This window comes from Esox lucius, chromosome 17, assembly GCF_011004845.1.
Source record: "Esox lucius isolate fEsoLuc1 chromosome 17, fEsoLuc1.pri, whole genome shotgun sequence".
In the NCBI taxonomy this organism is placed as follows: domain Eukaryota; kingdom Metazoa; phylum Chordata; class Actinopteri; order Esociformes; family Esocidae; genus Esox; species Esox lucius.
Window position 1 is genome coordinate 27,726,554 of NC_047585.1, and position 27,567 is coordinate 27,754,120.

General features: G+C 41.5%; 3 protein-coding genes across 12 annotated transcripts; 2 read left to right on the top strand and 1 right to left on the bottom strand.

Annotated features, from left to right (window-relative positions):
* Positions 1 to 938: 938 nt before the first annotated feature.
* On the top strand, positions 939 to 5,720 carry LOC105017209 (zinc finger protein Eos). Of its 5 annotated transcripts, none has more exons than XM_020055938.2 (8): positions 940 to 1,173; positions 2,888 to 2,939; positions 3,077 to 3,181; positions 3,356 to 3,628; positions 3,830 to 3,997; positions 4,146 to 4,295; positions 4,465 to 4,596; positions 4,752 to 5,720. In XM_020055938.2, the coding sequence occupies exons 2-8, from the start codon at positions 2,903 to 2,905 to the stop codon at positions 5,633 to 5,635; spliced, it is 1,749 nt and encodes a 582-aa protein (XP_019911497.1). In that variant the 5' UTR covers positions 940 to 1,173; positions 2,888 to 2,902; the 3' UTR covers positions 5,636 to 5,720. The 5 variants fall into 5 exon arrangements, with proteins under 5 accessions (XP_019911500.1, XP_019911497.1, XP_019911496.1 ...); XM_020055937.2 differs by having other exon boundaries at positions 940 to 1,168; XM_020055939.2 differs by lacking the exon at positions 940 to 1,173 and adding an exon at positions 1,487 to 2,018.
* An 8,874-nt stretch (positions 5,721 to 14,594) lies between these two features.
* Positions 14,595 to 23,226, top strand: ccdc65 (coiled-coil domain containing 65). 6 transcript variants are annotated; one of them, XM_034287536.1, is made up of 9 exons: positions 14,595 to 14,708; positions 14,984 to 15,199; positions 15,334 to 15,501; positions 17,843 to 18,012; positions 18,244 to 18,382; positions 20,196 to 20,393; positions 20,862 to 21,080; positions 22,415 to 22,567; positions 22,643 to 23,226. In XM_034287536.1, the coding sequence occupies exons 2-9, from the start codon at positions 15,056 to 15,058 to the stop codon at positions 22,934 to 22,936; spliced, it is 1,485 nt and encodes a 494-aa protein (XP_034143427.1). In that variant the 5' UTR covers positions 14,595 to 14,708; positions 14,984 to 15,055; the 3' UTR covers positions 22,937 to 23,226. The 6 variants fall into 6 exon arrangements, with proteins under 6 accessions (XP_034143427.1, XP_019910712.2, XP_010879917.2 ...); XM_020055152.2 differs by adding an exon at positions 14,798 to 14,872 and having other exon boundaries at positions 14,607 to 14,690; positions 22,415 to 23,226; XM_020055154.2 differs by adding an exon at positions 14,798 to 14,872 and having other exon boundaries at positions 14,611 to 14,708; positions 22,415 to 23,226.
* On the bottom strand, positions 23,182 to 27,550 carry fkbp11 (FKBP prolyl isomerase 11). The gene is given in 6 exon segments (NM_001303928.1): positions 23,182 to 23,411; positions 23,603 to 23,673; positions 24,003 to 24,036; positions 24,178 to 24,268; positions 27,157 to 27,219; positions 27,364 to 27,550. Coding segments are annotated over 6 exon segments (579 nt in total). The 5' UTR covers positions 27,475 to 27,550; the 3' UTR covers positions 23,182 to 23,202.
* Between the last annotated feature and the right edge of the window lie 17 nt (positions 27,551 to 27,567).

Below are 27,567 nucleotides of genomic sequence, written 5' to 3' on the forward strand. Positions count from 1 at the left end.
TGCTCTCTAGCGAATGCCCATCAAGCTGCACAGTGCTGAGCTGTGAGCACAGGTCCCACTAGAGGACGTCGGGCCCTCATGCCACCCTAATGAAGTCTGTTTCTAACAGTTTGGTCAGAAACATGCACACCAGTAGCCCGCTGGAGGTTATTTTGTTGGGTTCTGGCAGTGCTCCTCCTGTTCCAGCTCGCACAAAGGAGCAGATCCCTGTCCTGCTGCTGAGTTCATGCCCTTCTACGTCCCAGTCCAGCTTTCCTCGTGTAACGGCCCGTCTCCTGATATCTCCTCCATGCTCATAGACTGCACAGCAAACGGCACGTATGGATGTGTCATCCTGGAGGAGTTGGACAACCTCTGCAACCTGTCTGGGCTTCAGGTACCGCCTCATGGTACCAATAGTGCAATTAGCCACGTTCAATATGCGGGGTCTATATTTTAGTAACCATGTCAACCGCGCGACGGAGGAGAAATCTATGAAAAGCTGCATTAAAAATATAATTTTGGTTTTCTTTAGGTTTTACTGTGTTGGTGGGAGCTTCGCGGACACGCATGTATACATAGACCTGGATCACGCACGCATGCACGCACGCACGCACAAGCATATTAAACAGAAACTGTGCCACCGTCTGGCCGATAAATGAGTAGCAGAGACAAACTGTTACACTAATCAGACTGGGTTGGTGTAACATTGCTTCTACCACTGCAAAAAAAACTATTTTGGGGAATTTCCCCCAGTCTGATTTGTATAACAAATGTTTAATTCCTGTAAATCATCATTAGACATTTCCATTATCTCTTTCACAGTCATTTGTTTCATATTTTATCTTTCTATCAATGTAATACACCTCTAAACCACTTTACTTTCGATAATCCACTCAAAACCTGCCGTGAACAGAACATGGGGGATTTCATGAAGGCACAGAAATAGAAAATGTCCACATTTCTAGAGATAAAGATACTCATATTTGCATTATAGCTCGATACACTCGACATTCTGTTGATGAGAATACATGGGAGTTGGATTAAGCGGGTCTATATTCTGGTATTTCACTGACCGGAAATTGTTTAGAACTCGAAGTAAATGCTGCCGGGAGATGCTGTCGTCGCAAGAGAAAACGAGCGGAGAACCAGAAACATAAAATCCCACAAACAAGGCGTATCGTGGCATGTAAGGTAGATTTGCAAAAATGCTTGTGTAGATTCTGTTTCTACTGAGACTTTGTTAAAGTATTTTTGATGCACATTTTCTAGTTAATGATGCCTTCAGCCAAAGATGCTAGCCAACTGATTAGCTAGCTGTCTAGCCTTAGCCATAGAGATGGACAAAGGTGTCATCTTTCTTTGCGTGCAGGCTATCTCCATGTTTAAGCATTCGGTTTTGAAATCAACTACCCGCCATACTTTTCCCGCACATCTAACTTAATTCGTTTTTATCTCTTGTATGTATTTTGAGATCCAGCCCTCTGAACTTACCTAATATGCTTAATGAAGCACGGGTGAAGGCAGTGGATATAGACATTTTTGTTTACATTCATTCTCTTCATCTATTGTTTGATACCTTTAAAGTTTTTTTTTTAAAAGAAGGCCAGAGAGCCTTCATAAAGAACCATGATAAATTCCTTTAGTTAGGCTGTAGAGCTGATCCCTACTAGTGACTCAATTTGTATGACGACCGCATGACCACCTGGGTCATCAGGAGAGATCAGTCAACACGCAAGTGTGCCATCAGGAGGAATCAGTCAAAGATGTTGGAAATATCACCCATTTTACTAGATTAAAATGCTGCCAATGGCAATGTACTGTCTTAAACATGTTTTCTCTCAGCTAATGCCTCTAACCATCTCTATGGCCTTAGCGCATTTTTCTGGGCGGTGGGTGCCATAGCAACCGCTTAAGAAACATTATTAATGTAGCTAGCTAGGCAGACACTAACTAAGACGTGGCATTGACATTCAGTTCCTCAATATTGCTTGATACAATGGTTATAAGCGATATGGTTCAGCTAAGCGTCGTTTGCAGTAATATTTTTTTTACTTACTATGTTGTTGTTCTATCGAGCTGTCATTGTATGTTTCTGACTCGGTTACTTAAAAGCTATTTGTTTGTCAGTTGCCATACTGGACAGATAGATAACAGCTAGCTAACTTTTGCGTAGCTAGTAGTAGCTGGCTTGCTGAGCTTACTTAGCTAACATGTGCTAACAGGCTAACGTTAGCAAACTATTGTTTGAACCAATTTGAATAACGTGAAATGTCATAATTAGCTTGCTAGCAAACACTTATCAGTGCTCAGCAAGTACTGTTTGTGCGAACATTAGCTGCACAGTATTAACTAATACCTGGTTGCATCCTGGTTATACTACAACCCACAGAAAGTGTGTGCAACGTAACGTTAGAAGCTATTCTCATGTACCTAAGTTAGCAAACTTTGGTGAGGTCATTTACATAAAAATGTTTTTTTGGTGATTTGCTATGACTTTGTCTGTAGCTATATAGTTGCTGTTTACGCTAAGCTACAAACAAGTGTTGGTACCTTTGCTAGCTAAACTATATTTCCATACACATTGACTATGTTCTGTAACAAAAGTATCTTGGTTTGGCCCAGTTAGTCTTTGATTTAAGATGCACTTGGCTTGTAGCATGGTTGCTTGTATTGTAGTTCGCTTGAGACTAGATCTAGTCAACACTCTTCAAGGAATTGATAGCTGTGTTCAACAAAAGGCCATTGTCTCTTCCGATTCACGTCCCCTAAAATTGCCAGGCTTGGCTCAATGAGAGTCAGTTGCACTTCAGGAATGTTTAGCTACTACTGTAGTTATTAATTTATGGTTTGTACAGAGTGAATTACTGTAGTTACAATAGTCTTTTATCTACCTGTTTTTCTTCAGTTAGTTGGTGCTAGAATGGATGACGACTGCAATGGCCGTACCTACATGTCAGGTAAGACAATGGAGGGCAATGCTTGGACAATGCTTTGTATTAGGATAGCTGATTTACAGACCTTACGATTATGACATAATTGAGATGACTGAATGGACTGTCAGTAGGCCTACATTTTGTGTCTGTGTGGACTGCAGGCAGTGGAGACTCATCAATGGAGAGGGAGTTTTCAGGGGCCCTAGGAGGGCCCACAGTGAGCACCCCGAACAGCCAGCACACTTCCCCCAGCCGCTCGCTTAGTGGTCAGTTCCGCCGGCAATTCCTTGGTCGTTTTAGGAGCATTAGTGAACTTTATTATTCCCATCTCAAGGTGGTGGTTGGTTTTGTGGCTTAGATGTTTTAATCTAGTTTAGAAAGCAAAGCATTGTCTGTTCTCGTCATGTCACACTCCTGGTCTACTTCCTGTTTTTCTCCAGCCAACTCCATCAAAGTGGAGTTGTACAGTGACGAGGAGGCGGGCCGCGGCACAGGGCCAGAGGATGAGAGAGGAGAAAGGGTGGAGGAGGGGGGTTCTGAGCAGGGCGGAGAGGCTGATGGAGGTGGGGGGGGCTACAGGGAGCTTGCCAGCCCAGAACCCATGTCTCCCGGGGGGGCCATCCGGCTACCAAACGGAAAGCTCAAGTGTGACATTTGTGGGATGATCTGCATTGGGCCCAACGTCCTCATGGTGCATAAACGGAGCCACACAGGTGACTGATCAATTGATTGAGTGATTGATTGATTAGTCCTTTGTACAAAAAGATGAGGTTAGTTTGTTAAGCGACTCTGCCCCGAAACCAGGTTGACATTATGATTTCGGCATGTGACTGGAAGTGAAACTGATTTCAAACTGGTTCGTAATTTGGATTGTTCAAGGCGGGGGTGTGTTAACTGGTATGCGTCTCCTGCAGGTGAGCGTCCGTTCCAGTGTAATCAGTGCGGGGCCTCCTTTACCCAGAAGGGAAACCTGCTGCGTCATATTAAGCTGCACTCTGGGGAGAAGCCTTTTAAATGCCCCTTCTGCAGCTATGCATGTCGCAGACGGGATGCTCTAACAGGCCACCTCCGCACTCATTCGGGTGAGAGGGATTCACACACTGTACACCCGCGTTATCACACGCACACACACACACCCTTGGGTGAAGAAAATAGGGCTTGAGCTGAGCGTGTAAATACCCTGGACGCACAGTCCCGTAAGTGTTGATGATCTGTTGACTCTTTCCCCAGTGTCGTCTCCCACAGTGGGGAAGCCCTATAAATGTAGTTACTGTGGCCGGAGCTATAAGCAGCAGAGCACCCTGGAAGAGCACCGTGAACGCTGCCACAGTTACCTACAAAGCCTGGAGACACAGCAGCCGGCCAGCGCTCACACTCAAGGTAGTGGAGAACCGACTCACACACACACACACTGGCTTGTAGAGCCTTGACCTGCCGACTGGCTGGTTAATGTGTCATTTGTTACCTTGTTTCTGTCCGACCAGAAGTTTTGTTTACACGTACAAACAGTCTCAGTATGTTAAGGCTTCTGTGATCATGTCGTCTGTAGGAGAAGACTTGAGGGACCTGGAGTTCATGCCTGACAACCTGCTCCAGCCTTCCTCCGACAAGATGGCGTTCATTGATCGGTTGGCCAACAGCATCACCAAACGCAAGAGATCCACACCACAGAAATTTGTAGGTGAGCACCTAATTGGAATTTATGAATTGGGAGGTGAGGAAAGACACTGACACATACGTAAGCCCAAAGGATGCAATATAATCATGATACCAGTTGTCAGTAAAAATGACTTGCACATCACTGGTTTGAATCCCTTCCTAATTTCTCCGCTGCAGGACAGAAACACATGCGCCTAAGTCTGGCTGACACGCCTTATGAGCTCAGCGCCGCCTTTGACAAGGACGGGGAGACCCCCCACGGTGCCCTGGAGCAGCCACACTACACCGGCCTGGGAGGGGGATACCTTGGAGGGCTAGGGGGAGGCGGGGGAAGTTGTGGTGGTGGATCTGAAAGCCTCCGAACCCTACGGCTGCCGCTCCCTCACCCTTCCTGCCTGTCGGAGCTCCGGCCAGTGATCAGCTCTGCTCACACCCCCATGGCTCCCCTGGGGCCCAGGCTGGACTGCACAGGGGCTGGGGCGGGTCTAGGGTCCATGGGAGTTGGGGGCAGGGAGGCCGCAGAAGGCCACGAGGACTTACCCCCTGGCCGCAGTCACGCGTCGTCGCCTAGCAACGGTTGCCAGGACTCCACGGACACCGAGAGCATGCCGGACGAAGGGCTAATCAGCGTGGCGCCTTCCCTGCCTATCCACAACAACAATCACCACAACCTCAACCACCTCCACTCTAACCACCACCCTCCCCCTCCGCCCCTACTGCACCACAGGGGCAGGGACAGGAACAGCCCCAGCCACGCCAAAGACAGGGACGGAGTGAGGGAGAAGGACAGGGAGGAGGGTGGCCCCCCTGCTGCCCCCCCGGCCCCAGGCTCCCCCGGCTCCAGGGAGGTTTTTCGGGTGGTGGATGGCGAGGGACACACGGTGCGCTCTTTCCGCTGTGAGCACTGCCGCATGCTCTTCTTGGACCATGTCATGTTCACCATCCACATGGGCTGCCACGGCTTCCGCCAGCCCTTCGAATGCAACATCTGTGGCCACCGCAGCCAGGACCGCTACGAGTTCTCTTCGCACATTGTCCGCGGAGAGCACCTGCTAGGCTAAGGCTAGTTAGTCGAGCTTCTGTACTGAGGGCTGTTTTTACTCTGAGAGAAGGGTCTGTGTGGGTTTGGTTTGCATCACAATTGGGGGTTTGAGGTAGTACAGAACTGCTTTTTGTTATTTGTAAACAGGTGCTGATACTGTTATTACAACCTCAGCTTCAAATAGGCACATTAGAATAGTTCAATTGCATCACTTTTAAATGGACCACGACTCTGAATGCACTTTTCCAAATGTATGAATTCTTGTGCGAAAATGAACTTTGAAATTGATTTGATTCTGAAGATGGAGTAAATGCACTTTTTACCCCCTAAGAAGTGCCTTTCTCTGTTGTGGTCTACCTTTCTTCTTTATCCGGGTAAAAAACCGGACGCACAAATCAGTGATGTTACTAGCAACGATGTGATTTATATCTGGGACCTATTAGTTGTTTTTACACAGGCAGAACAATTCTGTTCAAATGTTTTCATTAATTGGTATTTTGACAAACCTGATGTAATATATCTGATGTGATTACTCAGAAGACCAATCAGTGGAGGACATTTATAATTGAGCTGTCTGTATAAATGCAGCTGTAGTTGTTTCCTGTACTGCACTTTAAACAACATTTTAACCAAGGTATAATGCAAAAAAACTATGTATGATCGTCTGTCTTTAGATACCATCAGGCTTCCTTGGAATTTGTCAGTTTAGCAAAGCCCTATTTGAAAAGCACTTTGAACACACCCTAGTTCCTACAGGTGTAGCAAACAGACAGTATTGTGTTATTGTATAGTAGTAGGTCATGTATTTTACCAACAGTTGTGGTGCAGACCAGACCCAGCATCCCAAGATTTAATGTTTAGAAAGATTTTAGGGGTTGGATTCAAATGAAGAGTGCACTTTCCAATGTGTGTGTGTGTGTGTGTGTGTGTGTGTTTGGTTTAGTAAGTTAAGTGAGAGTTAAAGGCTTTTTAGCAGTGTGAATGTTGTGGGGTGGATTACAGAATGTGTTGTTTTGTTTCCTTCAATTGCTTTTGTGCACTGAGATACCTGCCGACATAGTTCTATTAAAACTATTTTATAGAAGAATACATTTATGGCCTGCACATTTCTCTGTGCAGTTTATTGAAAGAAATAAATCGTTTTTTTTACTCGTTCCACAAGAGAAGAGAGCCACTGCCAGTATTTTGGAGTTTACTTCCACAAATGGTGGAGATAAGATTTGTTATCAATTTTAGAAGGTCCTTGATATCCCACTGCTTTGCATACTATGAAAAAAACCAAAACAACAATCTTATTTAGTGAGACCTAAAACAATGAATTGTATTGTGCCTTTCATGACTTTGAGCTCGCTGACAAGTCAGGGGGGCGTGCACTGCAGTAACAACAGCCATGTTTTGGCAACAAGTCTTTATGGATGGGAACATATAGTAATTGACAAGTCACTTATTAAAACGATATATCCACGGTGACCCTGCCAAGTACCCACACTTAATTCTAGATTGCCCGCTGCTAATTTCACTAGGTCTGATTTGTCACTCATTTCTTAAGTAGCATATACATGGTAATACATTTTATTTTAAACTGTGTAGGTTGGGTTTTGGATATTTATTGGCTGAAAGCCATGATATCAGACATAAAATGTATAGTTCGGTACTGGATACCCGTTGGCTATGATGTCAGACATAAACCAGTTGGTTCAAACCCTAAATGCTGATTGGCTGAAAGACATTTTATATCAGATTGTATTCCACGGGTGTGATATAAACAGGTTTATAACCGCAATCAGGGGTTTGTGGAATATGGCCAAAATACCACTGCTTTTAGCCATGGTAGATTGGCTATTTACCCCAACCTTTTGTGACATATCACTTAAATATACCATGGGAGTGGCCCAAATTATTTGTAACTAATTATAATGATAACCAGTTGATAACAATAAGGCAAAAAGAAAGAGAAAATGTAAAAAAAAAAAAAAGTTAATAAGCACTTTCAGCCATTTAAAGAATTTAATGTGCATTCAATTGTCACTTGCTGCTATGGTATGAATGAGTAGAGGGGTTCAGACTGATAACGCAGTTCTTCAGAAGTTGACTTGAAATTGTTATTCTCATTCAATCCTTTTTCAATCTTTCTCATCAATAGAGCCGGGTGTTTTTGGTGTTTTGTCATATGAAAAAACAACCCAAAATAATGGAACGTAATCAGCTGGCTTTAATTGTTTTTATACAGAGCACCTAATTGTTTTTATAGAGAGCACCGACGTGGGTAAACATTTTCTTTGGAATCTTGGTGCATTTAGATCCTTTGACTACCAAAATGTAGAGTTACATTTTCCATAACAATGTTTTGATTAAAGGAATGTGATGAATTCACAGTTATGAATTGAAAGACGTTGAGAGGTTTGAAGGGACTGAGGGCAAGGGGTTGGTCCTAATTGGTTTGGCAGGTGTTGCCCTACTGTTTTACCCCATCTGTCTGTCTCCACAGTGAATGACTTTGGGAGCCTGTAGGGTTTATAGCTGAGTAAGATCCAGAGTTTCCATGTTTAAGAAATACTCTGGTCCTTTCTCAGGACACATGAAGTATGATAATTATTTTAAATAAATGTGACAACTCTTTACCTCAAATGATAATTGCCTCTGTGGGGTGTGTGGTTTTGGTGATGAATCCTTTTTGTTGTGTGGTTATTTTGAATTTTCTTTACCAGTAAGGCCATACAAAGTTAAATTAATATTTAACGGATGTTCACCTCTTCACATAAAAAAAAGGAAAATAAAAAAATGGATACTCTTATCAAATATAAATTCAATATACCCAACGTTCTATGGGATTATGGGTATGGAACTGTGTCTCAGACCTGGCCACAACATGATACCAACTTGGTCTTGACAAGGTTACTAGGTGTTGAACTAAGGTTGCTATAGTATTTTTTTACAAGCCTGTCCGTTTGTTTTTTATTCGCTCACTTTTAAATAAATGTAATCCGTTGCAGTTAATCAACTTTGTTTGGCCTTTACTTGTATAGGCAGCCTGGTATATTCACTTTTTGATATTTAATAATTTTACCAAAAAAACGTAATGTGGACTGTATAAAAGAAAATGTCTCATCCCAATGTCCAAAAACAGTCTTAATGATTTAACACTTCAATTGTACTGATAAGGCATGGTTGCATTTAATCAGTTGCATTAATCTTAATCTGCAATGCTGTTCTAAACGTAATGCCTTATGAACAGATGTAATTACTGTTCAAAATAGTTATTATTTCAAATGTAATCAGAAATGGTTTGATTATAACTTACGCGGAGGTTTTTAGTCATTTGACAACAGTTCTTGGAATGACAGATTTGGGATTCCCTCCAGTTGTTCTGTTTAAATCATGCTATTGTGCCTTTGTCCCCTGAGGTTCCCTCTGAGGAGGTTGACTACATCATAGATGAGGACAGAACATGTGGCCCTGGGTCTTGAATGCTCAGTAAACGGATGTCATAAAAATATTCAAATGATCATTGTTACTAATCCGAATACTAGTTACATAGAGATGACTATCGTTCCTCAAATCAGGCAGGTGGCACAGTATAAAACCCTGTAACTTCTAATTGACTCTACAATTCTAACTCTGATCTGTTATGATGCAAAAACTTGGTTTTGTTCTGTTAACCAAATGGTCATATAGGTAAACTGCCAAAGATGCTGAGGTTTGAGATGGCGTGATCTTTGAGTAAAAAATATGCCTGTCCCCAAGTTGATGGCTTGTTCTAATGGAACTACATTAAAGAGCTTGTCACCTGAAATAACAGCTGAGATGTCTGGGCTTTGGTGTGATAGGGCCAATTCAGTCAACATAACCACACAAGGATAATTGGACAGGATGTGTCTTACGCCTGCCCTGGGAGTTACCAGTGCTGTTTCATGTGAAATCCATTTTAGTCAGAGGTTCTGCAGAAAATCCCTGAACAGCGTTGAGTGGATTCTTTAGTGTACTACACTGGATTGCAGTTGATGCTTTTATAACCCGATGCATGTGGTAACAACGCGTTCTGCTACACTTACCAAGCTTTTCCCAAATAGTCTTAAGGACAGGTGACGACGCTTATTTTGTATTTTCCCAGTCACCCCAGCTTCAGAGAAATATTTTGTTACTGATGTGCTCTTGTTTTGTGGTTGCATTTTGCCCTTGTGTTTTTCCTTAACCTCAAGGTTTCTCTATAGCACCGTGTCTGTGTTTCCCTTGACTATCTGCTCTGTTCCCTTTTCTCCTGCCCCTGTGAATGGTGTGGATTCGCTTTAACTACTGCAGAGCCTTTTTTCATGTACCATAATGTAATTAAGTATTTGTGTAATCAAGATTAAACTACTGTAAGTTTTGTACTGTATTGAAGGAGAGTCTATTCAAAATAAATATTATTTACTTGACTGGCAGATATTTTTTACATCCAGTAATTCAGATAAATTAGTATTATTTACTTGACTGGCTGATATTTACTACATCCAATGATTCTGATAAAATACATATTTATTGGATTGGCTGATACTACATCCTGAGATTCAGATGTTTTCAATACATTTGCATTTTGTAGCATATGCTCTGATCCAGAGTGATTTACAGGACCAATAGGGGTTAAGTGCCTTGCACAAGGGCACAATGACAGATTATTTTTCTAACTCGGCTCAGGGATTAAAACAAGCAACTTTTCTCAACTATGACCTCAGCTTACACAATATACACATCTTGAAATATCTGAATCTCAGGATGTTAGAGTAGGCTACAAAATGTAAATGTATTGAAAGTGAAAACAATCATGAAATATTTCATATAGGCATTGGAGGATGGTCTTTGATGATCTTACGGAAATAGCTGATGTATCTGTAGATAAAATCTATTGGATGTACTCTAAAAGTCTCGAACACCACGGTTTTGATGACAGTGACATTTGCCAGAGTGAAGCGAGTACGTGAACGTGCTCTACGCAAATATTTACTAAGCCCCTACAAAGATTCTAATGATTCACTTTTGCCTTGTTTTTGCAGAAATATGGCCCTAAAAGGGAAATACTGTTGGGTCTGGAACTATTTGGACACTGACAGATTTTTCATAATTCTGGCTTTGTACCCCACCACAATGGATTTGAAATAAAGCAGCCAAGATGCAATTGAAGAGCAGACTTTCAGCTTTAATTCAAGGGGTTCAACAAAAATATTGTAAGAAACGTTTAGGAATTACAACCATTTTCATACAGTGTCCCCATATTTCAGGGGCTCACGTGTAATTGGACAAATTAACACAATTTTAAATAAAATGTTCATTTTTAATGCTTGGTCGAGAATAATTTGCAGGCAATGACTGCTTGAAGTCTGGAACGAATGGTCATCACCAAATGCTGGTTTTCCTCCTTTGTGATGCTTTGACAGGCCTTTACTGTAGCTGTCTCCAGTTGTTGTTTGTTCGTGGGTCTTTCTGCCTTATGTTTTGTCTTCAGCAAGTGAAATGCATGGTCAATCGGGTTGAGATCAGGTGACTGACTCGGCCATTGCACAATATTCCACTTCTTTGTCTTAAAAAATGACTGGGTTGCTTTCGCAGTATGTTTTGGGTCATTTTCCATCTGTAAAGTGAAGCGCCGTCCAGTCAACTTCGCTGAATTTGTCTGAATCTGAGCAGACAATATCCCTATACATTTCAGAATTAATCGTTTCTGTCTTCTGTCACATCATCAATAAACACTAGTGACCCAGTACTATTGGAAGCCATGCATACCCATGCCATCACACTGGCTCCTCTGTGTTTTACAGATAATGTGGTATGCTTCGGATCATGAGCTGTTCCATGTCTTCTCCATACTTTTTCTTCCTATCATTCTGGTACAGGTTGATCTTAGTTTAATCTGTCCAAACTGGCCTTTCTATTCTTGAGGCTTATGAATGGTTTGCACCTTATGGTGAACCCCCTGTATTTGCTCTCGTGAAGTCTTCTCTTCATGGTAGACTTGGAGAATGATATGCCTACCTCCTGGAGAGTGTTCTTTAATTGGCTGGATGTTGTCAAGGGGTTTTTCTTTACCATTAAAAAGATTCTGCGATCATTCACCACTGTTGTCTTCATGGACATCCAGGCCTTTTTGTGTTGCAAAGCTCTCCAGTGCGTTCTTCTTTTCTCAGAATTTACCAAATTGTTTATTTGTCCACTACTAATGTGCCTGCAATCTCTCTGATGGAATTTTTTACAGCCTAAGGATGGCCTGTTTCACTTGCATTGAGAGCTCCTTTGACCGCATGTTATAGGTTCACAGCAACAGCTTCCAAATGTGAATGCCACACCTGGAATCAACTCCAGACCTTTCACCTGCTTAATTGATGAAGAAATAACGAAGGAAATGCCCACCCCTGTCCATGAAACAGCTTTTGTGTAACTTGTCCAATTACTTTTGGTCCCTTGAAAAAGAGGGGGCTACATATTAATGAGCTGTAATTCTTAAACCCCTCCTCCAATCTGGATGTGAATACCCTTAAATTAAATCTGAGAGAATGCACGTTAAGCGTGCATATTTATTATTTAACTGTAACCTGAATATATTTTGGTAAACAGACAAAATAACAGACAATAAACTCAGTGTCCATTTATTTCCATGTCCATGTATTTTTCCAAAACACCCAGTCTGATGCGCAGTAGCTAGGAAAAACTCCCTAAAAGGGGTCAAAACTCTGAGGCTCTGAGGGGTGGCCAGTCCTCTTATGGCTGTGTAGGGTGAACATTTTAAGAGTACAAATTGTAGTAATTAATAAATGCATGTGGGCTGTGTCCAGAGTCTATAAAATATAATCCAGATCAGAAGCATGACCAGATGAACAAGGACAGGGGACAACTCGGTGGAGGGAGATGTTTAGCAGAGTGGCAGCTGGAATCGTCAGATAGCGTCTTGATCTGCAACACAACCAGGAGGACTCTGGACAGGGACATCTACAAATCTTTCAAGCCTTGTGCTCCTGAGGAGTGGTCTAAGACCTGATGTCCTCTAAAGTTTAAACAGAGAAGGAGACAAGGAAAATCTAGAGTTCATTCCTTGGATTAACAAGAATAAACAATAGAGAAGGAGAACTGACCCTACTCCCCCCAGCACATTAATATAGCAGTGTAAAACCTTGGGGCTGAGACAGGGGGGTCCCGTGACACTGTGCCCCTATCTGGGGGAGGCCCGGACAGGTCCCAACATACAGGAAGTCAATCCACCCACTTTGACAAGCATCAACCAAAGGGACACCAACCAACCGCAACCACCCTAAAAGAGGGCAGAGTATCGCCCACAGAGTTGACTCCGATTGCACGATGGCTTCAAGGGAGAAACAACACTAAGCCAGTGACACCGCCCCCAATGGCATTGGAGAGAGGACATCTCAGTGGAGATGAGAGCCCGTCTGGCAAGACAGCAAGGGTGGATAGTATATAAGCTTTTCTGTTCACCTTCACACCCCTGGCCCAGACTACACTTAATCATAGATAGACCATGCTGAAGATATGAGTCTTTAGTAGACACTTGAAGGTTTGCACGGAATCTGCATTTCTTACCTTAATCAGCAGATCTTTCCACAGTAGTGGAGCTCTTTGGGAGAAAGCCCTGCCTCTGGTTGTTTGTTTAGAAATTGGGTAAAATAAGAAGGCCTGCATCTTGCGATCTTAGGTTACGTGTAGCTATGTAAGGCTGGACCAATTCAACAAGGTAAATAGGAGCAAGTCCATGTATTGCTTTATAGGTTAACAATAAAACTTTAAAATCAGCCCTAGCTTTGAGTGGTAGCTAGTATAGAGAGGATAATACTGGAGTAATGTTTCCACATTTTCTCGTTCTGGTTAAGATTCTACCAGCCGTGTTCTGCACTAATTGAAGTAAATGTATAGATTTTTCCAGGTAACCGGTGAGAAGTAATCTAATCTTGAAGTAACAAATGCACAGATTAGTTTTTCTGCATCAGTTTTTGGTAAAACGTTTCTGATTCTTGCAATCCGAAAAAAGCAGCTCTTGAGATTTTATGTTTTCATTGAAGGAGAAATCAGGGTTGAGGGTAACACAGAGGTTTCTCACAGGTTTTTGGGATATGTCCATACAACCGTCAAGGTTCACTGTGAGATCTGCCTTGAGGAACACCAAAACATACCTCTGAATTGTAACACATATGAACTGATATCATTCAGATAAATAAGATTTAAAAGATAACTAAGATTCAGATAAATAAGATGTAAATTTGGTATGCATCTGGAGGATAGGGAGCAATTATTTATGTTCAATATCGTCTGACCAGGCACAGGAAGTAGCTCTTTAAGTAGTTTTGTTGGAATCTGGTCTAGTTACAGTTGGTGGGTTTAGAACACATACCTCCGTGAACGTGTCAAGGGATACAGGATAAAACATTTTAAGTGTCCTCATACCAGTTCAGGGATGTTCTGTGCATTCTCAGGACAAATGTGTTTTGAGAACTATACTTATTTAAGGAGGGGTCTGTTATTTGTTTTCTAATGGGGATGGTCTTTTCATCAAAGTTAATGTGATCACTGTTGGAGTTAAGACCCACTTCACTTGCTGAGCATTGCTTTTTCGTTAACTTTGCAACTGTATCAAAAATACATTTTGGATTGTTTTTGTTCACTTCAATCATGTTGGAGAAATAGGCTGATCGAGCAGATCTCGGCATTGCACTGTACTGTCTTTTCAGGCTAGTCTAAACACTTCCAACTCAGTAGAAGTATTTAGACTTGCCTGGAAAGCAATACATAGTTTCTATGTATTGATAACCTAGATAATCACAACTGGTTTAGTAAATTATTGGATGGGTGGCCCATTCATTTTCCTAAGCACTTGTATGTTTTCGCAGCTGGAGCATGTAGCCATATACGATTGATATGCTTTATATCGTATAACAGCCTGACTGACTCAGCCCACGTGACTCAAAGGACTTCGAGTCAGGTGACAGATCCAGGCAAATTTAGCAGCGGATAGCAGCCCTTGTCTGTTTACCCAACATGTTGCTAAGAGACCAAATACAAGCTAATTTTGATAAGCTCCAGCGTTAGATTTGACACAGGTAGGACAACGCCCAGATGTAAGTTATTGTAATACAATTATAGATTTTTGCCTACTGTTTGGACATGCTGATTCAGGTCATAACCACTTAAACACCTGCTGCCATAGTTTATACGAGAAGGCAGCCGAATCCTACTACAGTCTGGAATTCGATTGGAATGTTATAGCTAGAGACTAAGCTAAGTAGGTGGATAATTGTATACACTGTCAGGCATAACTACAACTAAAATTGTCAGATTGTTTTTCTCTGGGGTTTTCACTTTCTTAACACTTGACTTCCCATTCTGAATAAAGGGAACAAGAACGTGAAGTCGTACAGAATTATATAAAAAACTGAGAAACGTGAAACTTGAAAACCGGGTAACCATGCCGAAGAAGGGTGCGAAAAAAGGAGGAGGGAAGCAAGCAGGGATGACGGAGGAGGAAAGACTCTTGTACATGCAGCAGAGGGCCCAGGCAGAGGAGGAGATGGCCAAAAGGAAGGAGGACATGCTTACTCAGTTCCTTAGGGTAGATTCAATTTTCAAGATTGTAAAGCAATGAAAAATCCCACAACCTTATTCAACTTAATTTATTCTCAAAACGTCTTTGCATTACTTACCCTCCCTTATTTCTAAAATCATTTATTTCTGTAATGCATCCAGGATAAGTTGCAGAAAGAGGAGCGCAACAGTGTAGTGAATCAACACAAGCTGACTCAGCAGTGGCGAGCAGTTCTCCGCCAGACGCGGGCAGCTGAACTGCGCGCTGAAATTGATGTATTCAGCCAGACCTTTGAGAGAGTGCTGGACAGAAAGGACAGTGTCATAAAGGTGAGGAATTTAATTATTTATCCAAAAGGGACCGCGTTGATATGTGTCAGTCTACAGTCATGGGAAAAGGTAAGTACACCCCCTGGAAAGTTTTTTGCTGGAATGCGTAAGAGCGAATGTTTCTGAGTGTGTGATACTTTTGAGTGATTGAGTACCTCGTCAAGTAGCGCACGGGTTAGAGACGCAGGTTTCCACCAAGTAGGCCAGGAATCGAATCTGGACAGCCATCTTATCTATTTCATGCTCATCTAGAATGTGGGAGATCTCCAATATGCAATGTTGTTAAAATGCTTGTCTGTTCTTGTGTAATGAAGTAATGGTAATTACCAAAAACATGTGTACTGACTGCTAGGTATCTAGATTTGGCCCATAAATAGCTGCTCTTCAAGCCCCCTCCCTGGCTCACCACAGTCACCTCGGTTTGTGTAGTTTTTCTTTTTTAATTTTACATATTTGGACACATGGATATTTGATCTAAATTCCAAACTATATTTTAAACCATTTATGTAATTAAAATAAACAGAAATGTTATTTATTTATACAGAACAATTCAGTACACACCTATCTTTAGGGTAAAACTTAGTGTGACCCATCACATAATTAGTACGGCCTACAATTAGAATCAGGTGCACCAAAACAGCTGGAATAGGGAGGGTCCAGCCTTCCATAAAGATTATAATATTTTTTTGGGCATCGCAAGCTTTTCAATAAACTCGCTCCGTGTCCAATAGAAAACAATTCACAAACACCGTTTTCTTCAAATAAAATCTTCCTTTAATCCAGACTCGTTATTAAATAAAACAAGTAAAAGAAAAGAAAAGAAAATATAATCTTAAATCCTTAATATCACGGATGCGGTAAAGAAAACTGCGACGCCTCTCTATTTCCTAAAGGATGAACAACCGCATCTCTTACAGTCGCAATTCTTAAAGGGCCAGTGCACAATTTTAACATATAACATATTTCAGTGTAAATATAGAGAATTATGTATCTAAATAGTACACACAAATAAAGAAAGTTTACAATCAAACACAAATATTCAAATACTGAAATGCAACACCTAATATTCAATAATTGTCACTGAACATAAGCAAATTAGGTCCTACAATATTGGTCTGCTCTTAACCATATGGGTGTGTAGTAATAGATCACGCCAAGATCAAAATACCTTTATAAGGCACATAGAAGAAAGATTATAGATGCCCATGAGTCTGGGAGGAGTTACAAAGCTATTTCCAATCAATTCAAAGTACAACATTCACACTGTGCGACAGATCATCTACAAATTGAGAAAATTCCAGATCACTGGCACTCTACATAGTACAAGTCATCTTACCAAATGGAGACCAAGAGCTGAAAGCTGCTCATAAGAAGTCCCCAATTGCTGATGAAGTATGTGAGTCAACAGTCTGAAAGAGTCTGCAAATATTGGCTTACATGGGATGTCAGTAAGTAAGAAGCCTCTCTTCTCAAAAAAAAGTATCAAGACATGACTGACGTTTGCCAGACACCTGGGTAAAGACCAAAATCACTGGAGCAATGTGCTCTGGACAGATTCATCAAAGTTGGAGTTGTTTGGCTGCAATGCCAGACGCCATGTTTCGCAAAAACAAAACACTGCCTTTGAACAGAAGAATTTCCTGTACAATATAGAATTCTATTATTGGACCAGACAATTCTTGAGGAGAATGTGAGGGAATTTTTCAAAAGGCTTTACCAAACATTGATCTTGTAAGGATCACACGAGCCCAGCTATAACAGAATGTCTCAAAAAGAAGATATGGAGGGTTGTGGAATAGCAAAGTCAATGCCCAGGTTTCAATCCTATCGAAATGCAGTGGTGGGACTTGAAGCGGGAAGTGTATGAAAGAATGTCCTCAAACATGACACAGTTGAAGCAGTGTGGTAAAGAAGAATGGGCAAAAATCCCTCTGAATCGATACAAGAGACAAAATATGTTATTTCAGCCATGGGGGCAAAACCAGCTGTTGAAGCTAGGGGTGTACTTATTCTTCCTGCACTGCAAAAACACATTTATGTACATTTTTGCATTTGAAGGTGACCTTTATCTGTCAGTATTTTTGAAGTGAAGATTACACATCAGTATGTCTAAATATGTAAAACAAAAGATAGCATTCGAGGGGGTGCCCTTAGTGCAGTTTTTAACACGAGAAAAGGGGTGTATTATTTACAGGGCCCGTGGGTTGGCAGGGCCCACTAATCGTTGTCTATAAGTGGGGGAGCCCAGGCATACATCTTCACAGGGGGCCCAGGATTCCTGGCGAAGGCCCTGGTTGTACTTTTTCACATGACTATATGTCTCCTTCTTTGTATGATGTAGTGTTTGGTATGTGACCTGAGCGAGGCGGAGCAACAGTTAGCCCAAGCCAATCGCTCTCACCTACATTGTTTGGACTACTTGCTGGCCCTGCAGACGGGTAGGCTGGCGTCCTTGAAGCAGCATTGGAGCAGCAGCCTGGAGGAACTCACCTCTGAGTTCAACATTGAGAGGTGTGTATAAAAACCTATCCGTCCCGACATATCCATCCAGTCCCTGTAATATACTGTACATTGAGAAACATTACAGAAGTCTGCACAACAGCAAATGTGACTGAATTATGTTACACTACTTAACTATTACATGTAACAGCTATTCTAACCATCATGCTGGTTTGACAGTAATGCTCCTGTTGTGTATGTGAGTTGACAATTAACAAGTCTCTTTGTGTGTGTGTTTTTCAGGGAGCGCATCCTCTCCCAGCACCAGAGGGAGTGTGTGTACCTGGAGGATGTGACCTTTGCCATGGAGCAGTACTACACAGAGCAGGACGGGGAGGGCCGTCAGGACTACCAGAGCACCATAGATGAGATCAAGAACAGGGTATGGGAACTACTCGTATAGCCAATATTAGAGCTTATCTCCTCCTTTTCTGTTCACAGCCCTTCATGACTGTGGTAGGATCATCTTCAGTCTATATTCATATTATTTTTTACCCCGTCTCTGTATTTTTACCCCAGTTTTGTAAAGTTTACTTGCAGCAACTAGCAGCAGACTTGGGAGTGTCGAAGGTCGATATGTGTCCTCCGAAGGAAATCTCCCCAAGCCATAATCACACTGCTTGCTCCACCAGGAAATAATCACCAGCACTTATGCACTTATGTGAACGCGTTAAGCATTTTACTTCTACGATTGAGCTTGCAGGTGCCTGACCAACCACAAGGTGTTGCTAGAGCATGGTAAACTCTTTCCTGTGCATATCCTATTTACAAGTATGTGTAATGGAATGGTTTCTCTTTTGTGATAGATTTCCGAATACTTTTTCATAGAGGTTATAATCATCCAAATAACAAAATATGTCTACAGTACATAATGTCATGACAGTGTTATGACAACATTATGTTAAGTTATGTCAGCTGTTATTACTTGTTTTGACATGGTAGGGCCCTGTCATACCACATTAAGACAGTTCATGTTTCATAGAAAGTCTTTCTCTGAATTCATGGTCATGATTGTCCGCCTGCCCTTGGCCTGCCAGTGAAAAACATTTGATACAGGGACTGGCTTGTCAAGGTAATATCGAAAAATGACATTTAGCGATATGATTGCTATGCATACAAACGAAGAGTGTAGAAAAATTTCTAATAAGGTCAATTTGTAATTAGTTCTCAAGTTTGTTGTCCAAGCATTCTGTGTATGTTTTGGTTCTAAGAAGATTGATTGATCCAACCTGGTCTCAGGGGAATGGATTACAGAAGACGTAACTGTGATAAACCCTATCTTAATGTAACGTAATGTAACATCATGGGTGTTTCTACTTGCTTCCAGTGGAGGTGTAGATCAGTATTTTATTTTGCAACATTATGTTTTGAATCAGAGAGAAAATGTATTGCCACCAGGGGGCAAAATGTTGGTGTGGAACCTTGATGCACCTATTCACCTTGAAGACTTTGCGATGCAACATCTTTGGACAATTTTTTTTTGTCTTGCCTTGGGTGGCAAAACAACCTGAACTAGGCCTGGTTGTGGATATTAGTACTGTCAAACTTTAGGACACATGTTGCAAACACTGTCAAGACTCAACACAACATCATTTTTATATTGACAAACCAGCGGTGCTATAACAGGCACATGTTTATGCCTCTGGATAGGTTTGATGTGATCACATTTGGCACAAATGTTGAAATGTTTGACTCTGGCAGCCCAGGGTATATTTTAGACACCCCTGGTGTGCTTTTGACATTCCACATTTGAAATGGCTTGGATGAATGATGCATATTGCTTTACATATCTGAACAATGTGATTGATTCCAGAAAACAATTGGTTGGCTTTTTGATTGCAGACCCTTGGTCTAATTGCTGATGTTTTTTACAACACCCTTCATATTGAAATCACCTAAACAACTGTGATGGAAGGAGTGTGAGACTGAAATATTTAGCCAGTATTTATTTGCATAAAGCTGTGGGCAAAAACAGCGGTTTAAGTTGGCACGCCAACCCAATATCGCAATTGTCCCGCAGGGATTGCTGCGTCATTCGTGAAGAAGTGTTTGTTTTGTTTTAAATCTGACAAAGCAAGAGATAATGAACCCAATAAACAACAAAACAAATGAAGCCTTCACCCAGTTCTAAGGAGCATATTGCGTGGCCTTGTCTTACATGCCCTGTCTGTGACACTGTTTCCCAAACCCGTTAGAGCATTGAGGAGAAGCATGCGCTGAGGATGCAGCTGGAGGGGGAGGTGGAGGGCCTGTGGGATCACTTCCAACGGGCAAAGTGCAGCTACAACGAGGCCACAGAGGACCGTCACATTGCCTTTGAGTCGCTGAGGACTCACGACCAGCACAGCTCTGAGGAGATCGACACGCAGGCGAGGAAGCTTCAGAAGCTGCAGGTTAGTGCAGGGCTACCGAGACCTCCATTGATGACTACTGTTCTTGGATTCTCTTTTGTCATCCATTTTTCTAAACCAGGGGTATTCAAATCTTACGCTATGTGGTTCGGAGCCTGCTGGTTTTCTGTTCCACCAAAACCATTAATTGCTCCCACCTGGTGTCCAAGGTTAAAACAATTGAAGAATTGGAGTGGGAGTGGCTTCGAGGTCCCGATTTGAATACTACTGCTCTAAACCCATTGGATGAAAAAGCCAGATGGAATTGTTTCTAATGTCAAAAGGACTGAACTGTGAATATTGGAAGTAGCTATTACTCATCTTTGCAATTCATATTTTTTTTGTGTATAACTCCCAGGAGCAATTATATACGCAGTTATATATTTGCTTGTATATAGCTCTGTATTCATGCATGCCCGGTGTCAATCAGCATGAGATCTTGGTTCCCAGTGTGTCTCCTCTCTACCCCAGGACACCGTTTCAGCTTTACGTTCCAAGCTGAACTCGATCCAGAAGGAGAGTGCAAAGGTAACGCAGGACCTGAGGACGGCCAGGGAGGAGGTGACCCTGCAGACTTATCAGCTCAAAGGTCAGCTGAGCCGCACCCGTACAGCCAAGAGGACCCAGCTCACGAACCTCACTGTGCACAGCGACGCTGCCACCAAGAAATTACTGGGGATCATCGCCAAGGTGCTAATGTTTATGCATGTGGTCACAAAGCAACCAGGTTTGGGATGCTTGTGTATGTATACAGTATGAAGCTTAAGGTGCTTAGTGGTTAAACATACACACACTTTGATTTAAATACACTGAACTAAATTATAAACGCCACACTTTTTGCCCCCATTTATAATGAGCTGAACCCAAAGATCTAAGACTTTCTCTATATACACAAAAGGCCTATTTCTCTCAAATATTGTTCTAAATCTGTGTTAGTGAGCACTTCTCCTTTGCCGAGATAATCCATCCACCTCACAGGTGTGGAAAATCAAGATGCTGATTAGACAGCATGATTATTGCACAGGTGTGCCTTAGGCTGGCCACATTAAAAGGCCACTCTAAAATGTGCAGTTCCATCACACAGCACAATCGGGCAGATGTCCTCAATTTGAAGTGAGCGTGCAATTGGCACACCTGGGCAATAATCATGCTGTCTAATCAGCATCTTGATATGCCACACATGTGAGGTGGATGGATTATCTCGGCAAAGGAGAAGTGCTCACTAACACAGTCTTAGACAGATTTGTGAACAATATTTGAGAGAAATAGGCCTTTTGTGTACATCTTAAATCTTTGAGTTCATGATAAATGGGGCCAAAAACAAATGTTTTGCGTTTATAATTTTGTTCAGAATACATACACTGCATGTGTCACACAGTCACACTTATGTATGGACATCACCCTACACTCAGTTTATTTTAAGGATTTCAGAGATGGAACATTTTCCATATGGTATAAATTTAAAACATCAGAAAATCTCATAACATTTTACATTAATTCACAATACAGTGCTGCTACAGAAATTATAGTGTATGTAGCTTGTTGTTTTAGTCGTCACAAGTCATCAAACCAACTAAATTCTTGCAAGAGCCTTTGTGGGGTAAATTGTTAAGAGATAACAGGCAAATCAATTGAATAGAAGATAAAAATGACAGAACTCAAGGTTCCCTTTATTTTTTAAGGATATTTTCACTTTATTCAGACAATAAAAACATTTATGGTGAAAACAACTGGAGCAATAAGAGAATAAAAGACTACAGCACCAAACAGGTAGGCTTGCTTTTTAGCTAATAGTATGAATGGAGTTGAAAGGGGAAGAAGTGCCGATAAAAGGTATGCATTCAGAATTAGGCTAGTTAACTTTGACCTGGTTACTCTCCTCCCTTCCTGTTCCCTACATTACTGTTGCATTCGGACCCCTCACAGGTTGCCCGCTTATTTTTTGTTTGTTTTTGCTGATGACTGGGACCTGTTAGTGAACATGTTTTGACAGACTTTCTGTCCCGCATGATCTTGTGGACCAGGGGGAGAGGCTGCTACGTATGGCTGAGATGTGTCGGAAGCTGGAGACCGAACATGAAAAAGTCCTGCCCTTCTACACCTCCTCTCTCACCGCTGAAGAGGAGAGCCAGGAGAGAGCTAATGTTATGGAGCCTCCGTCAGAGGCGCTGGCACAGGTACAGCGTTTTAAATACTTTATTATTCTCTCGCTCACACATGCATGTGTTCTGACCCTCACTTTGTGTGCGAAGGCTATGCTGGACTACTCGGTTGTGGAGCGGTTCTGGCAACGCTATAACAAGGTTCTGCTGGAGCGGCTGTGTCTGGAACAGGAGAGAGGAGCTCTGACCGAGGAAAACCAGCAGCTGCGGGGATTACTGAGGCAGTACCTGGACAGCATCTCTGTTAGCGACGAGGCGCTCGGTCATCACAGCCCACTGCTGATGGTGTCACAGCCCGCCCTCACCGCTCCACCCACAGTGGACACCCAACCCAGGCACCACACTGTCGTCGAAGCGGCACACATTGTCCAAAACATACGGTGAAGATGGGCACACAAACCAAACCTGCATCCTCACACCGTCATTTCTACTGCAGCACCGAAAGGGGTTCGAGTTGGATTAAATAGAACGTGAACTCCTCTTCCTTGAGTCCTCTTCCTTATTCTACTTTTTGTGTGACATTATTTCAACTAAGTGTCTGAAGAAACTATCAAATAAACAAGGGGAACGTTCCACTGATAATAAACAAAATTCTCCCTCTGGTTGTTTTTTTTTTTTTCCTTTTATTTAAATAGTTTGAAGAGCTTGCTTTATTTCTTCTTGCTCTTCTTGTCCTTGGCCTTCTTTTTGCCTGGCTGCTGGGCATTGGCCTTGTTATAGAGGTACAAGCCCACCATGCCTAGCAGTGTGGGGACCAACCCCAGGCACACTAGTGGGAAGACATCGTTCACCATTTTCTGCCATGGGGTTGCCTGGATCAGTGACATCACTTCCACCTCAAACTGTAGAGCAGCATCAGCTGACAAGACAGGAAACAAGAGAATGGGAATTAATCAAATGCTGAGTAAGTGGTGTTATGATGTGTGCATGCACAGGTGTGAAGCTGTTGGACAAGCAGGACATCGTCATCAAGGACAGATTGTTTTAGTGTTCGTGTTATTGAGTGTGTACAATGTTTCTACAGAATGTGTTTGTACATTTGTTTGGTACCTGGGATAGTGGGAGGGTATCCTCTCTTTCCATAGGCAAGGTGTGGTGGAATTGTGGTCTTGATTTTTTGCCTGGGAAATCATGAGAGACATAATTCTTATAGGTTTTCATATTTTCCACTACTGATTTAGTGAAATCATTTTATCAAAGTAATCATCAAAGGATCTTTGTGATTGCCTCCGATACTAGTAATATCTATATTTAATATCTATATGTGAAACCAGATGTCTTCCTTTAGCCAGATAATCTAATTTTACATTCCTAGTTAAGGTAGTTCTCTTAAGTAAATTAATTTAGGCTGTGTCTACTTTAAATGAATTTAGGCTGTGTCTACTTTGAATGAATTTAGGCTGTGTTTACTTTGAATCAATGTTTTGGCACACCTTGACTGTTTACTTACCCTTCACAAACTCCTACCAAGCTCTGTTCAAGACCTGTTGATTGTACATCATCACAAGTTATCTAAATAGCACTGCAATGTCCCAAATATTAAGATATATTGCTGTTTGTAAAAAGCTAATGTGTGCTCAATATGATGCCTTATACAGTTTGTTGTAATGCATATGTGACTTTACCAGGGATAACTGTCCTCTTTCCTAGCTCAACAACAAGGGGATCCCGGGACAGTGATGAGTCAATCACCTTGCCATCTGCCAGCAGTTTACCCTGTTCAGAGCATTGGAACAATATTAATGTTAGATAGGCTATATGTTAAAAGAAGGATTTTGCATGCGTGCAGTTATTCTAATTAAATAAAATGCTAAGAATAAAATACAATTCTTTTCACAACATGAAATGTGAAACACTTTCCTTAAAAGGGACACTGTGTGGAATCCTTCCAATAACGTTTACAAGACTGAATTCAAACAATAACACAGATAGTCTCCTCCTTATCTTCCCTTACCAAACGAGACAGGAATCGTATTAGCTCTTCCAGGGTGATTTAGGGTGAGAAGGTTAGAACTGTGAGTGTCAAAAGTTGAGTATGGGGAGATTACCAGTCCATGCTAACTGATAGACGGACTGGGCGAGAAAGCTTAAATGTGAATGTGGAATATCTCAGTTATTTGAAAAGAATTCTGTGGAATAATAATATTTGAAACATTAACTTAAAACATTAACATTAACTGCAGATATTTACTGGTTACTTTGGCTGCAATTATGCAAGTAGCAGAGTACAAACCTTACATATAGCCTCTTTAAAGGACTACAAACGCTCTATGTGAGGGGAGGCCATTCATGGAGGAAGAGTTTCTCTGACTTTTGGAGCTTTTAAACCATGTAGCATTTAAGTCAGTTAGCAAGTGATTTTCAGTACAACGGAGCTACAAGTAAAAAAACTATAGATGTAATGATCAGATTCTTGTGTCTCTTCAATAGGATTTGCTGTCCACCAGGTGGAATGGTGGGCTGTCTTTGGATTGATATACAAATCTCGTAATTAGAACGACTTTTTAAGTATTTGATGAGAGTTGATGTAGTTAGTGGAGAGTGGGATGCTATGCTGTCTCCATGAATTTGCACCAGACCCTCGCTAATTTCAACAGGGTCAAATCAAAAATAACATTTTGAAATGCAACCCTTTTTCCCAAAATGTGGGACGCTGCGTAAAATTCAAATAAAAATAGAATGCAATGATGTGCAAACTATTTATCCCTGTTATTAATTGAAAATAGTAAAAAGACAACATATCAAATGTTGAAACTGAGAAAGTTAATTGTTTTTGGAAAAATACATGCCCAATTTTAAATTGATGCCAGCAACATGCGTCAAAAAAAGTTGAGACAGGGGCATGTTTACCACTGTGTTGCATCACCTCTTCTTTTAACAACACTGCAAGCGTTTGGGAGACAAATTGCTATAGTTTAGAAAGTGGAAAGTTGTCCTATCCTTGCTTGACATAGGATTGCAGCTGGGGTCAGTTCGGGTCTCCTTTGCTGTATTTGTAATTACATAATGTGCCAAATGTTTTCAACAGGAGACAGGTTAGGACTACAGGCAGGCCAATTTAGCCCTCAGACTCTTTTACTATGGAGCCATGGTGTTGTGATATCTGCAAAATGTGGTTTGGCATTGTCCTGCTGAAATAAGCAAGGCCTTCCCTGGAAAATAAATCTGGGTGGCAGCATAATTAGCTCCAAAACATGTATATTTTGTTCAGCATTTTTGGTGCCTTCACGGAAGTGCAAGTCACCCATGCCAAGTGCACTAATGCACCCCCATACCATCATGGATGCTGGATTTGCACTTTGCATTGATAACAAGACGGATGGTCCCTCTCCTCTTTCGCCCAGAGGATGCGGCTTCTGTGATACCGGAAAATAATCTCAAACTTTGATTTGTCAGACCACAGGACAGTTTCCCACTACGCCTCAGTCCATCTAAAATGAGCTTGGGCTCATTAGTTGTGTGATCTCCCACCAGATTTAGTTTTTTAGCATTACACAACCTTTCCAGTCTTTTGTTGCCTCTGTCACAGCTTTTTTTAAACATGTTGCTGGCATCAAATTCAAAGTGAACATGTATTTTCCAAAAACAACAACATTTCTCAGTTGAATATAGGGATTAAATGATTTGCACATCATTGCATTCTGTTTTTCTTTACATTTTAAACAGCTTCCCAATGTTTTTGGAAACAAGGTTGTAGTAAGTTGTCAGGATTTCAAGTGTACCAGATATATCGATACACTAGTAACAATCTAAGCATTATACAAATTATATTAGGTAAAATAAGCCTCCATAAATGTAACTTAATCTTAAATGAATCACTATATTATTGCCACCCATACAAAAGGAGTCGCTTAATAATGAATGATACAGATTTTGGGCTTAATCCTCCCTCCGCTGTCATTAGGGAACTTAATTGGAAAACGACTCACATATTGACGTGTAATCTTCAATTCGGAGAATTAGATCTCTATAATGATCCTAGAATTTACAACTTGGAATTGCACTTAGAAAACCGTCAAATCTATTTTCATAGTCGGAGCTCTTATTTCTCGACTTCCAAGTGATCCCCGAAGTGTTTTCAAAGGTCGGAGTCTTCAGAGTTCCTACTGGTCTTAAACGTGGCATACGACTACTGCCTTTCTGCTCACTGCCGGAGCGGGAGTGCTGACGTGTTGCACCCCCCCCCTCCCTTCCCCATCACATTGCTGACTGCCGTTAGAATCTCTGGCACGCGTAAAACGTGTACATTGCACATAGGGTTAAAAACTCAGTTAACTTACCATTACTAAGATGTTTAGCGTAAAGAAAACTTGGGAAATGATTGCTGTACACTTTCAAGAATTTCTCATTGAAATATTGTAACAATTGTTGTTCCGCATGTTGCCACATGGACACATCACATTGTCAAGTTGAGCAATGACTCCACACCAAATCAATTTGAGCACTCTGAACGGATTTAATTACAAAGGTATTTTTTTCATCTAAAGTTCTTAATAGGCATAGGATATGTCACTTTTTTAGTCAAACAAAGCGGCGCCAATAACTTTGAAATGGACAGATGTCACGCTAAGGATTTCCACTCATTCGTTTCCTCTTTTGCTTACCGTATAGTGGATTTGTACAGTGTCTCCCATTTCAGACTTTAAAGAGCAAGTTTCGGGTTTAACCTTATGATAGGGAAAAAATGGGAAAGAGATACGGTGACACAAATAAATACAAATATATCGTTGTATTGCAATTAATAACTGTATTCATGGAGGGGTCGCCACTTTCCTATCGCTATAGACATATTTGGAGTGAAAATAACTCACCAAGGTTTCCACCAATAACTCTTCCACATTTTGTTCGGCGTCGCTATTCTGTGCAGCAATATGAACGAAAGCAGCGAGCAAAACTAAGATGACCCCAGTCTTGGGTTTCATTGTAAATCCGAACTTCTGTAAAACTATGCAATATGGTCAGTGAAGCTGTATCCTAGAGCAGCAAGCCTCGATGACTGACCTCCACAAAATATA

Excerpts from the sequence above, each read along its gene's own strand:
- LOC105017209 (XM_020055937.2), top strand. The coding sequence starts at position 1,082 with ATGCTGCCGGGAGATGCTGTCGTCGCAAGAGAAAACGAGCGGAGAACC. Across the intron at positions 1,169-2,887 it reads AACAAGGCGTATCGTGGCAT|TTAGTTGGTGCTAGAATGGA; the intron begins GTAAGGTAGATT and ends GTTTTTCTTCAG. Across the intron at positions 3,998-4,145 it reads CCACCTCCGCACTCATTCGG|TGTCGTCTCCCACAGTGGGG; the intron begins GTGAGAGGGATT and ends CTCTTTCCCCAG.
- ccdc65 (XM_020055153.2), top strand. The coding sequence starts at position 15,056 with ATGCCGAAGAAGGGTGCGAAAAAAGGAGGAGGGAAGCAAGCAGGGATG. Across the intron at positions 15,200-15,333 it reads TGCTTACTCAGTTCCTTAGG|GATAAGTTGCAGAAAGAGGA; the intron begins GTAGATTCAATT and ends TAATGCATCCAG. Across the intron at positions 15,502-17,842 it reads GAAAGGACAGTGTCATAAAG|TGTTTGGTATGTGACCTGAG; the intron begins GTGAGGAATTTA and ends TGTATGATGTAG.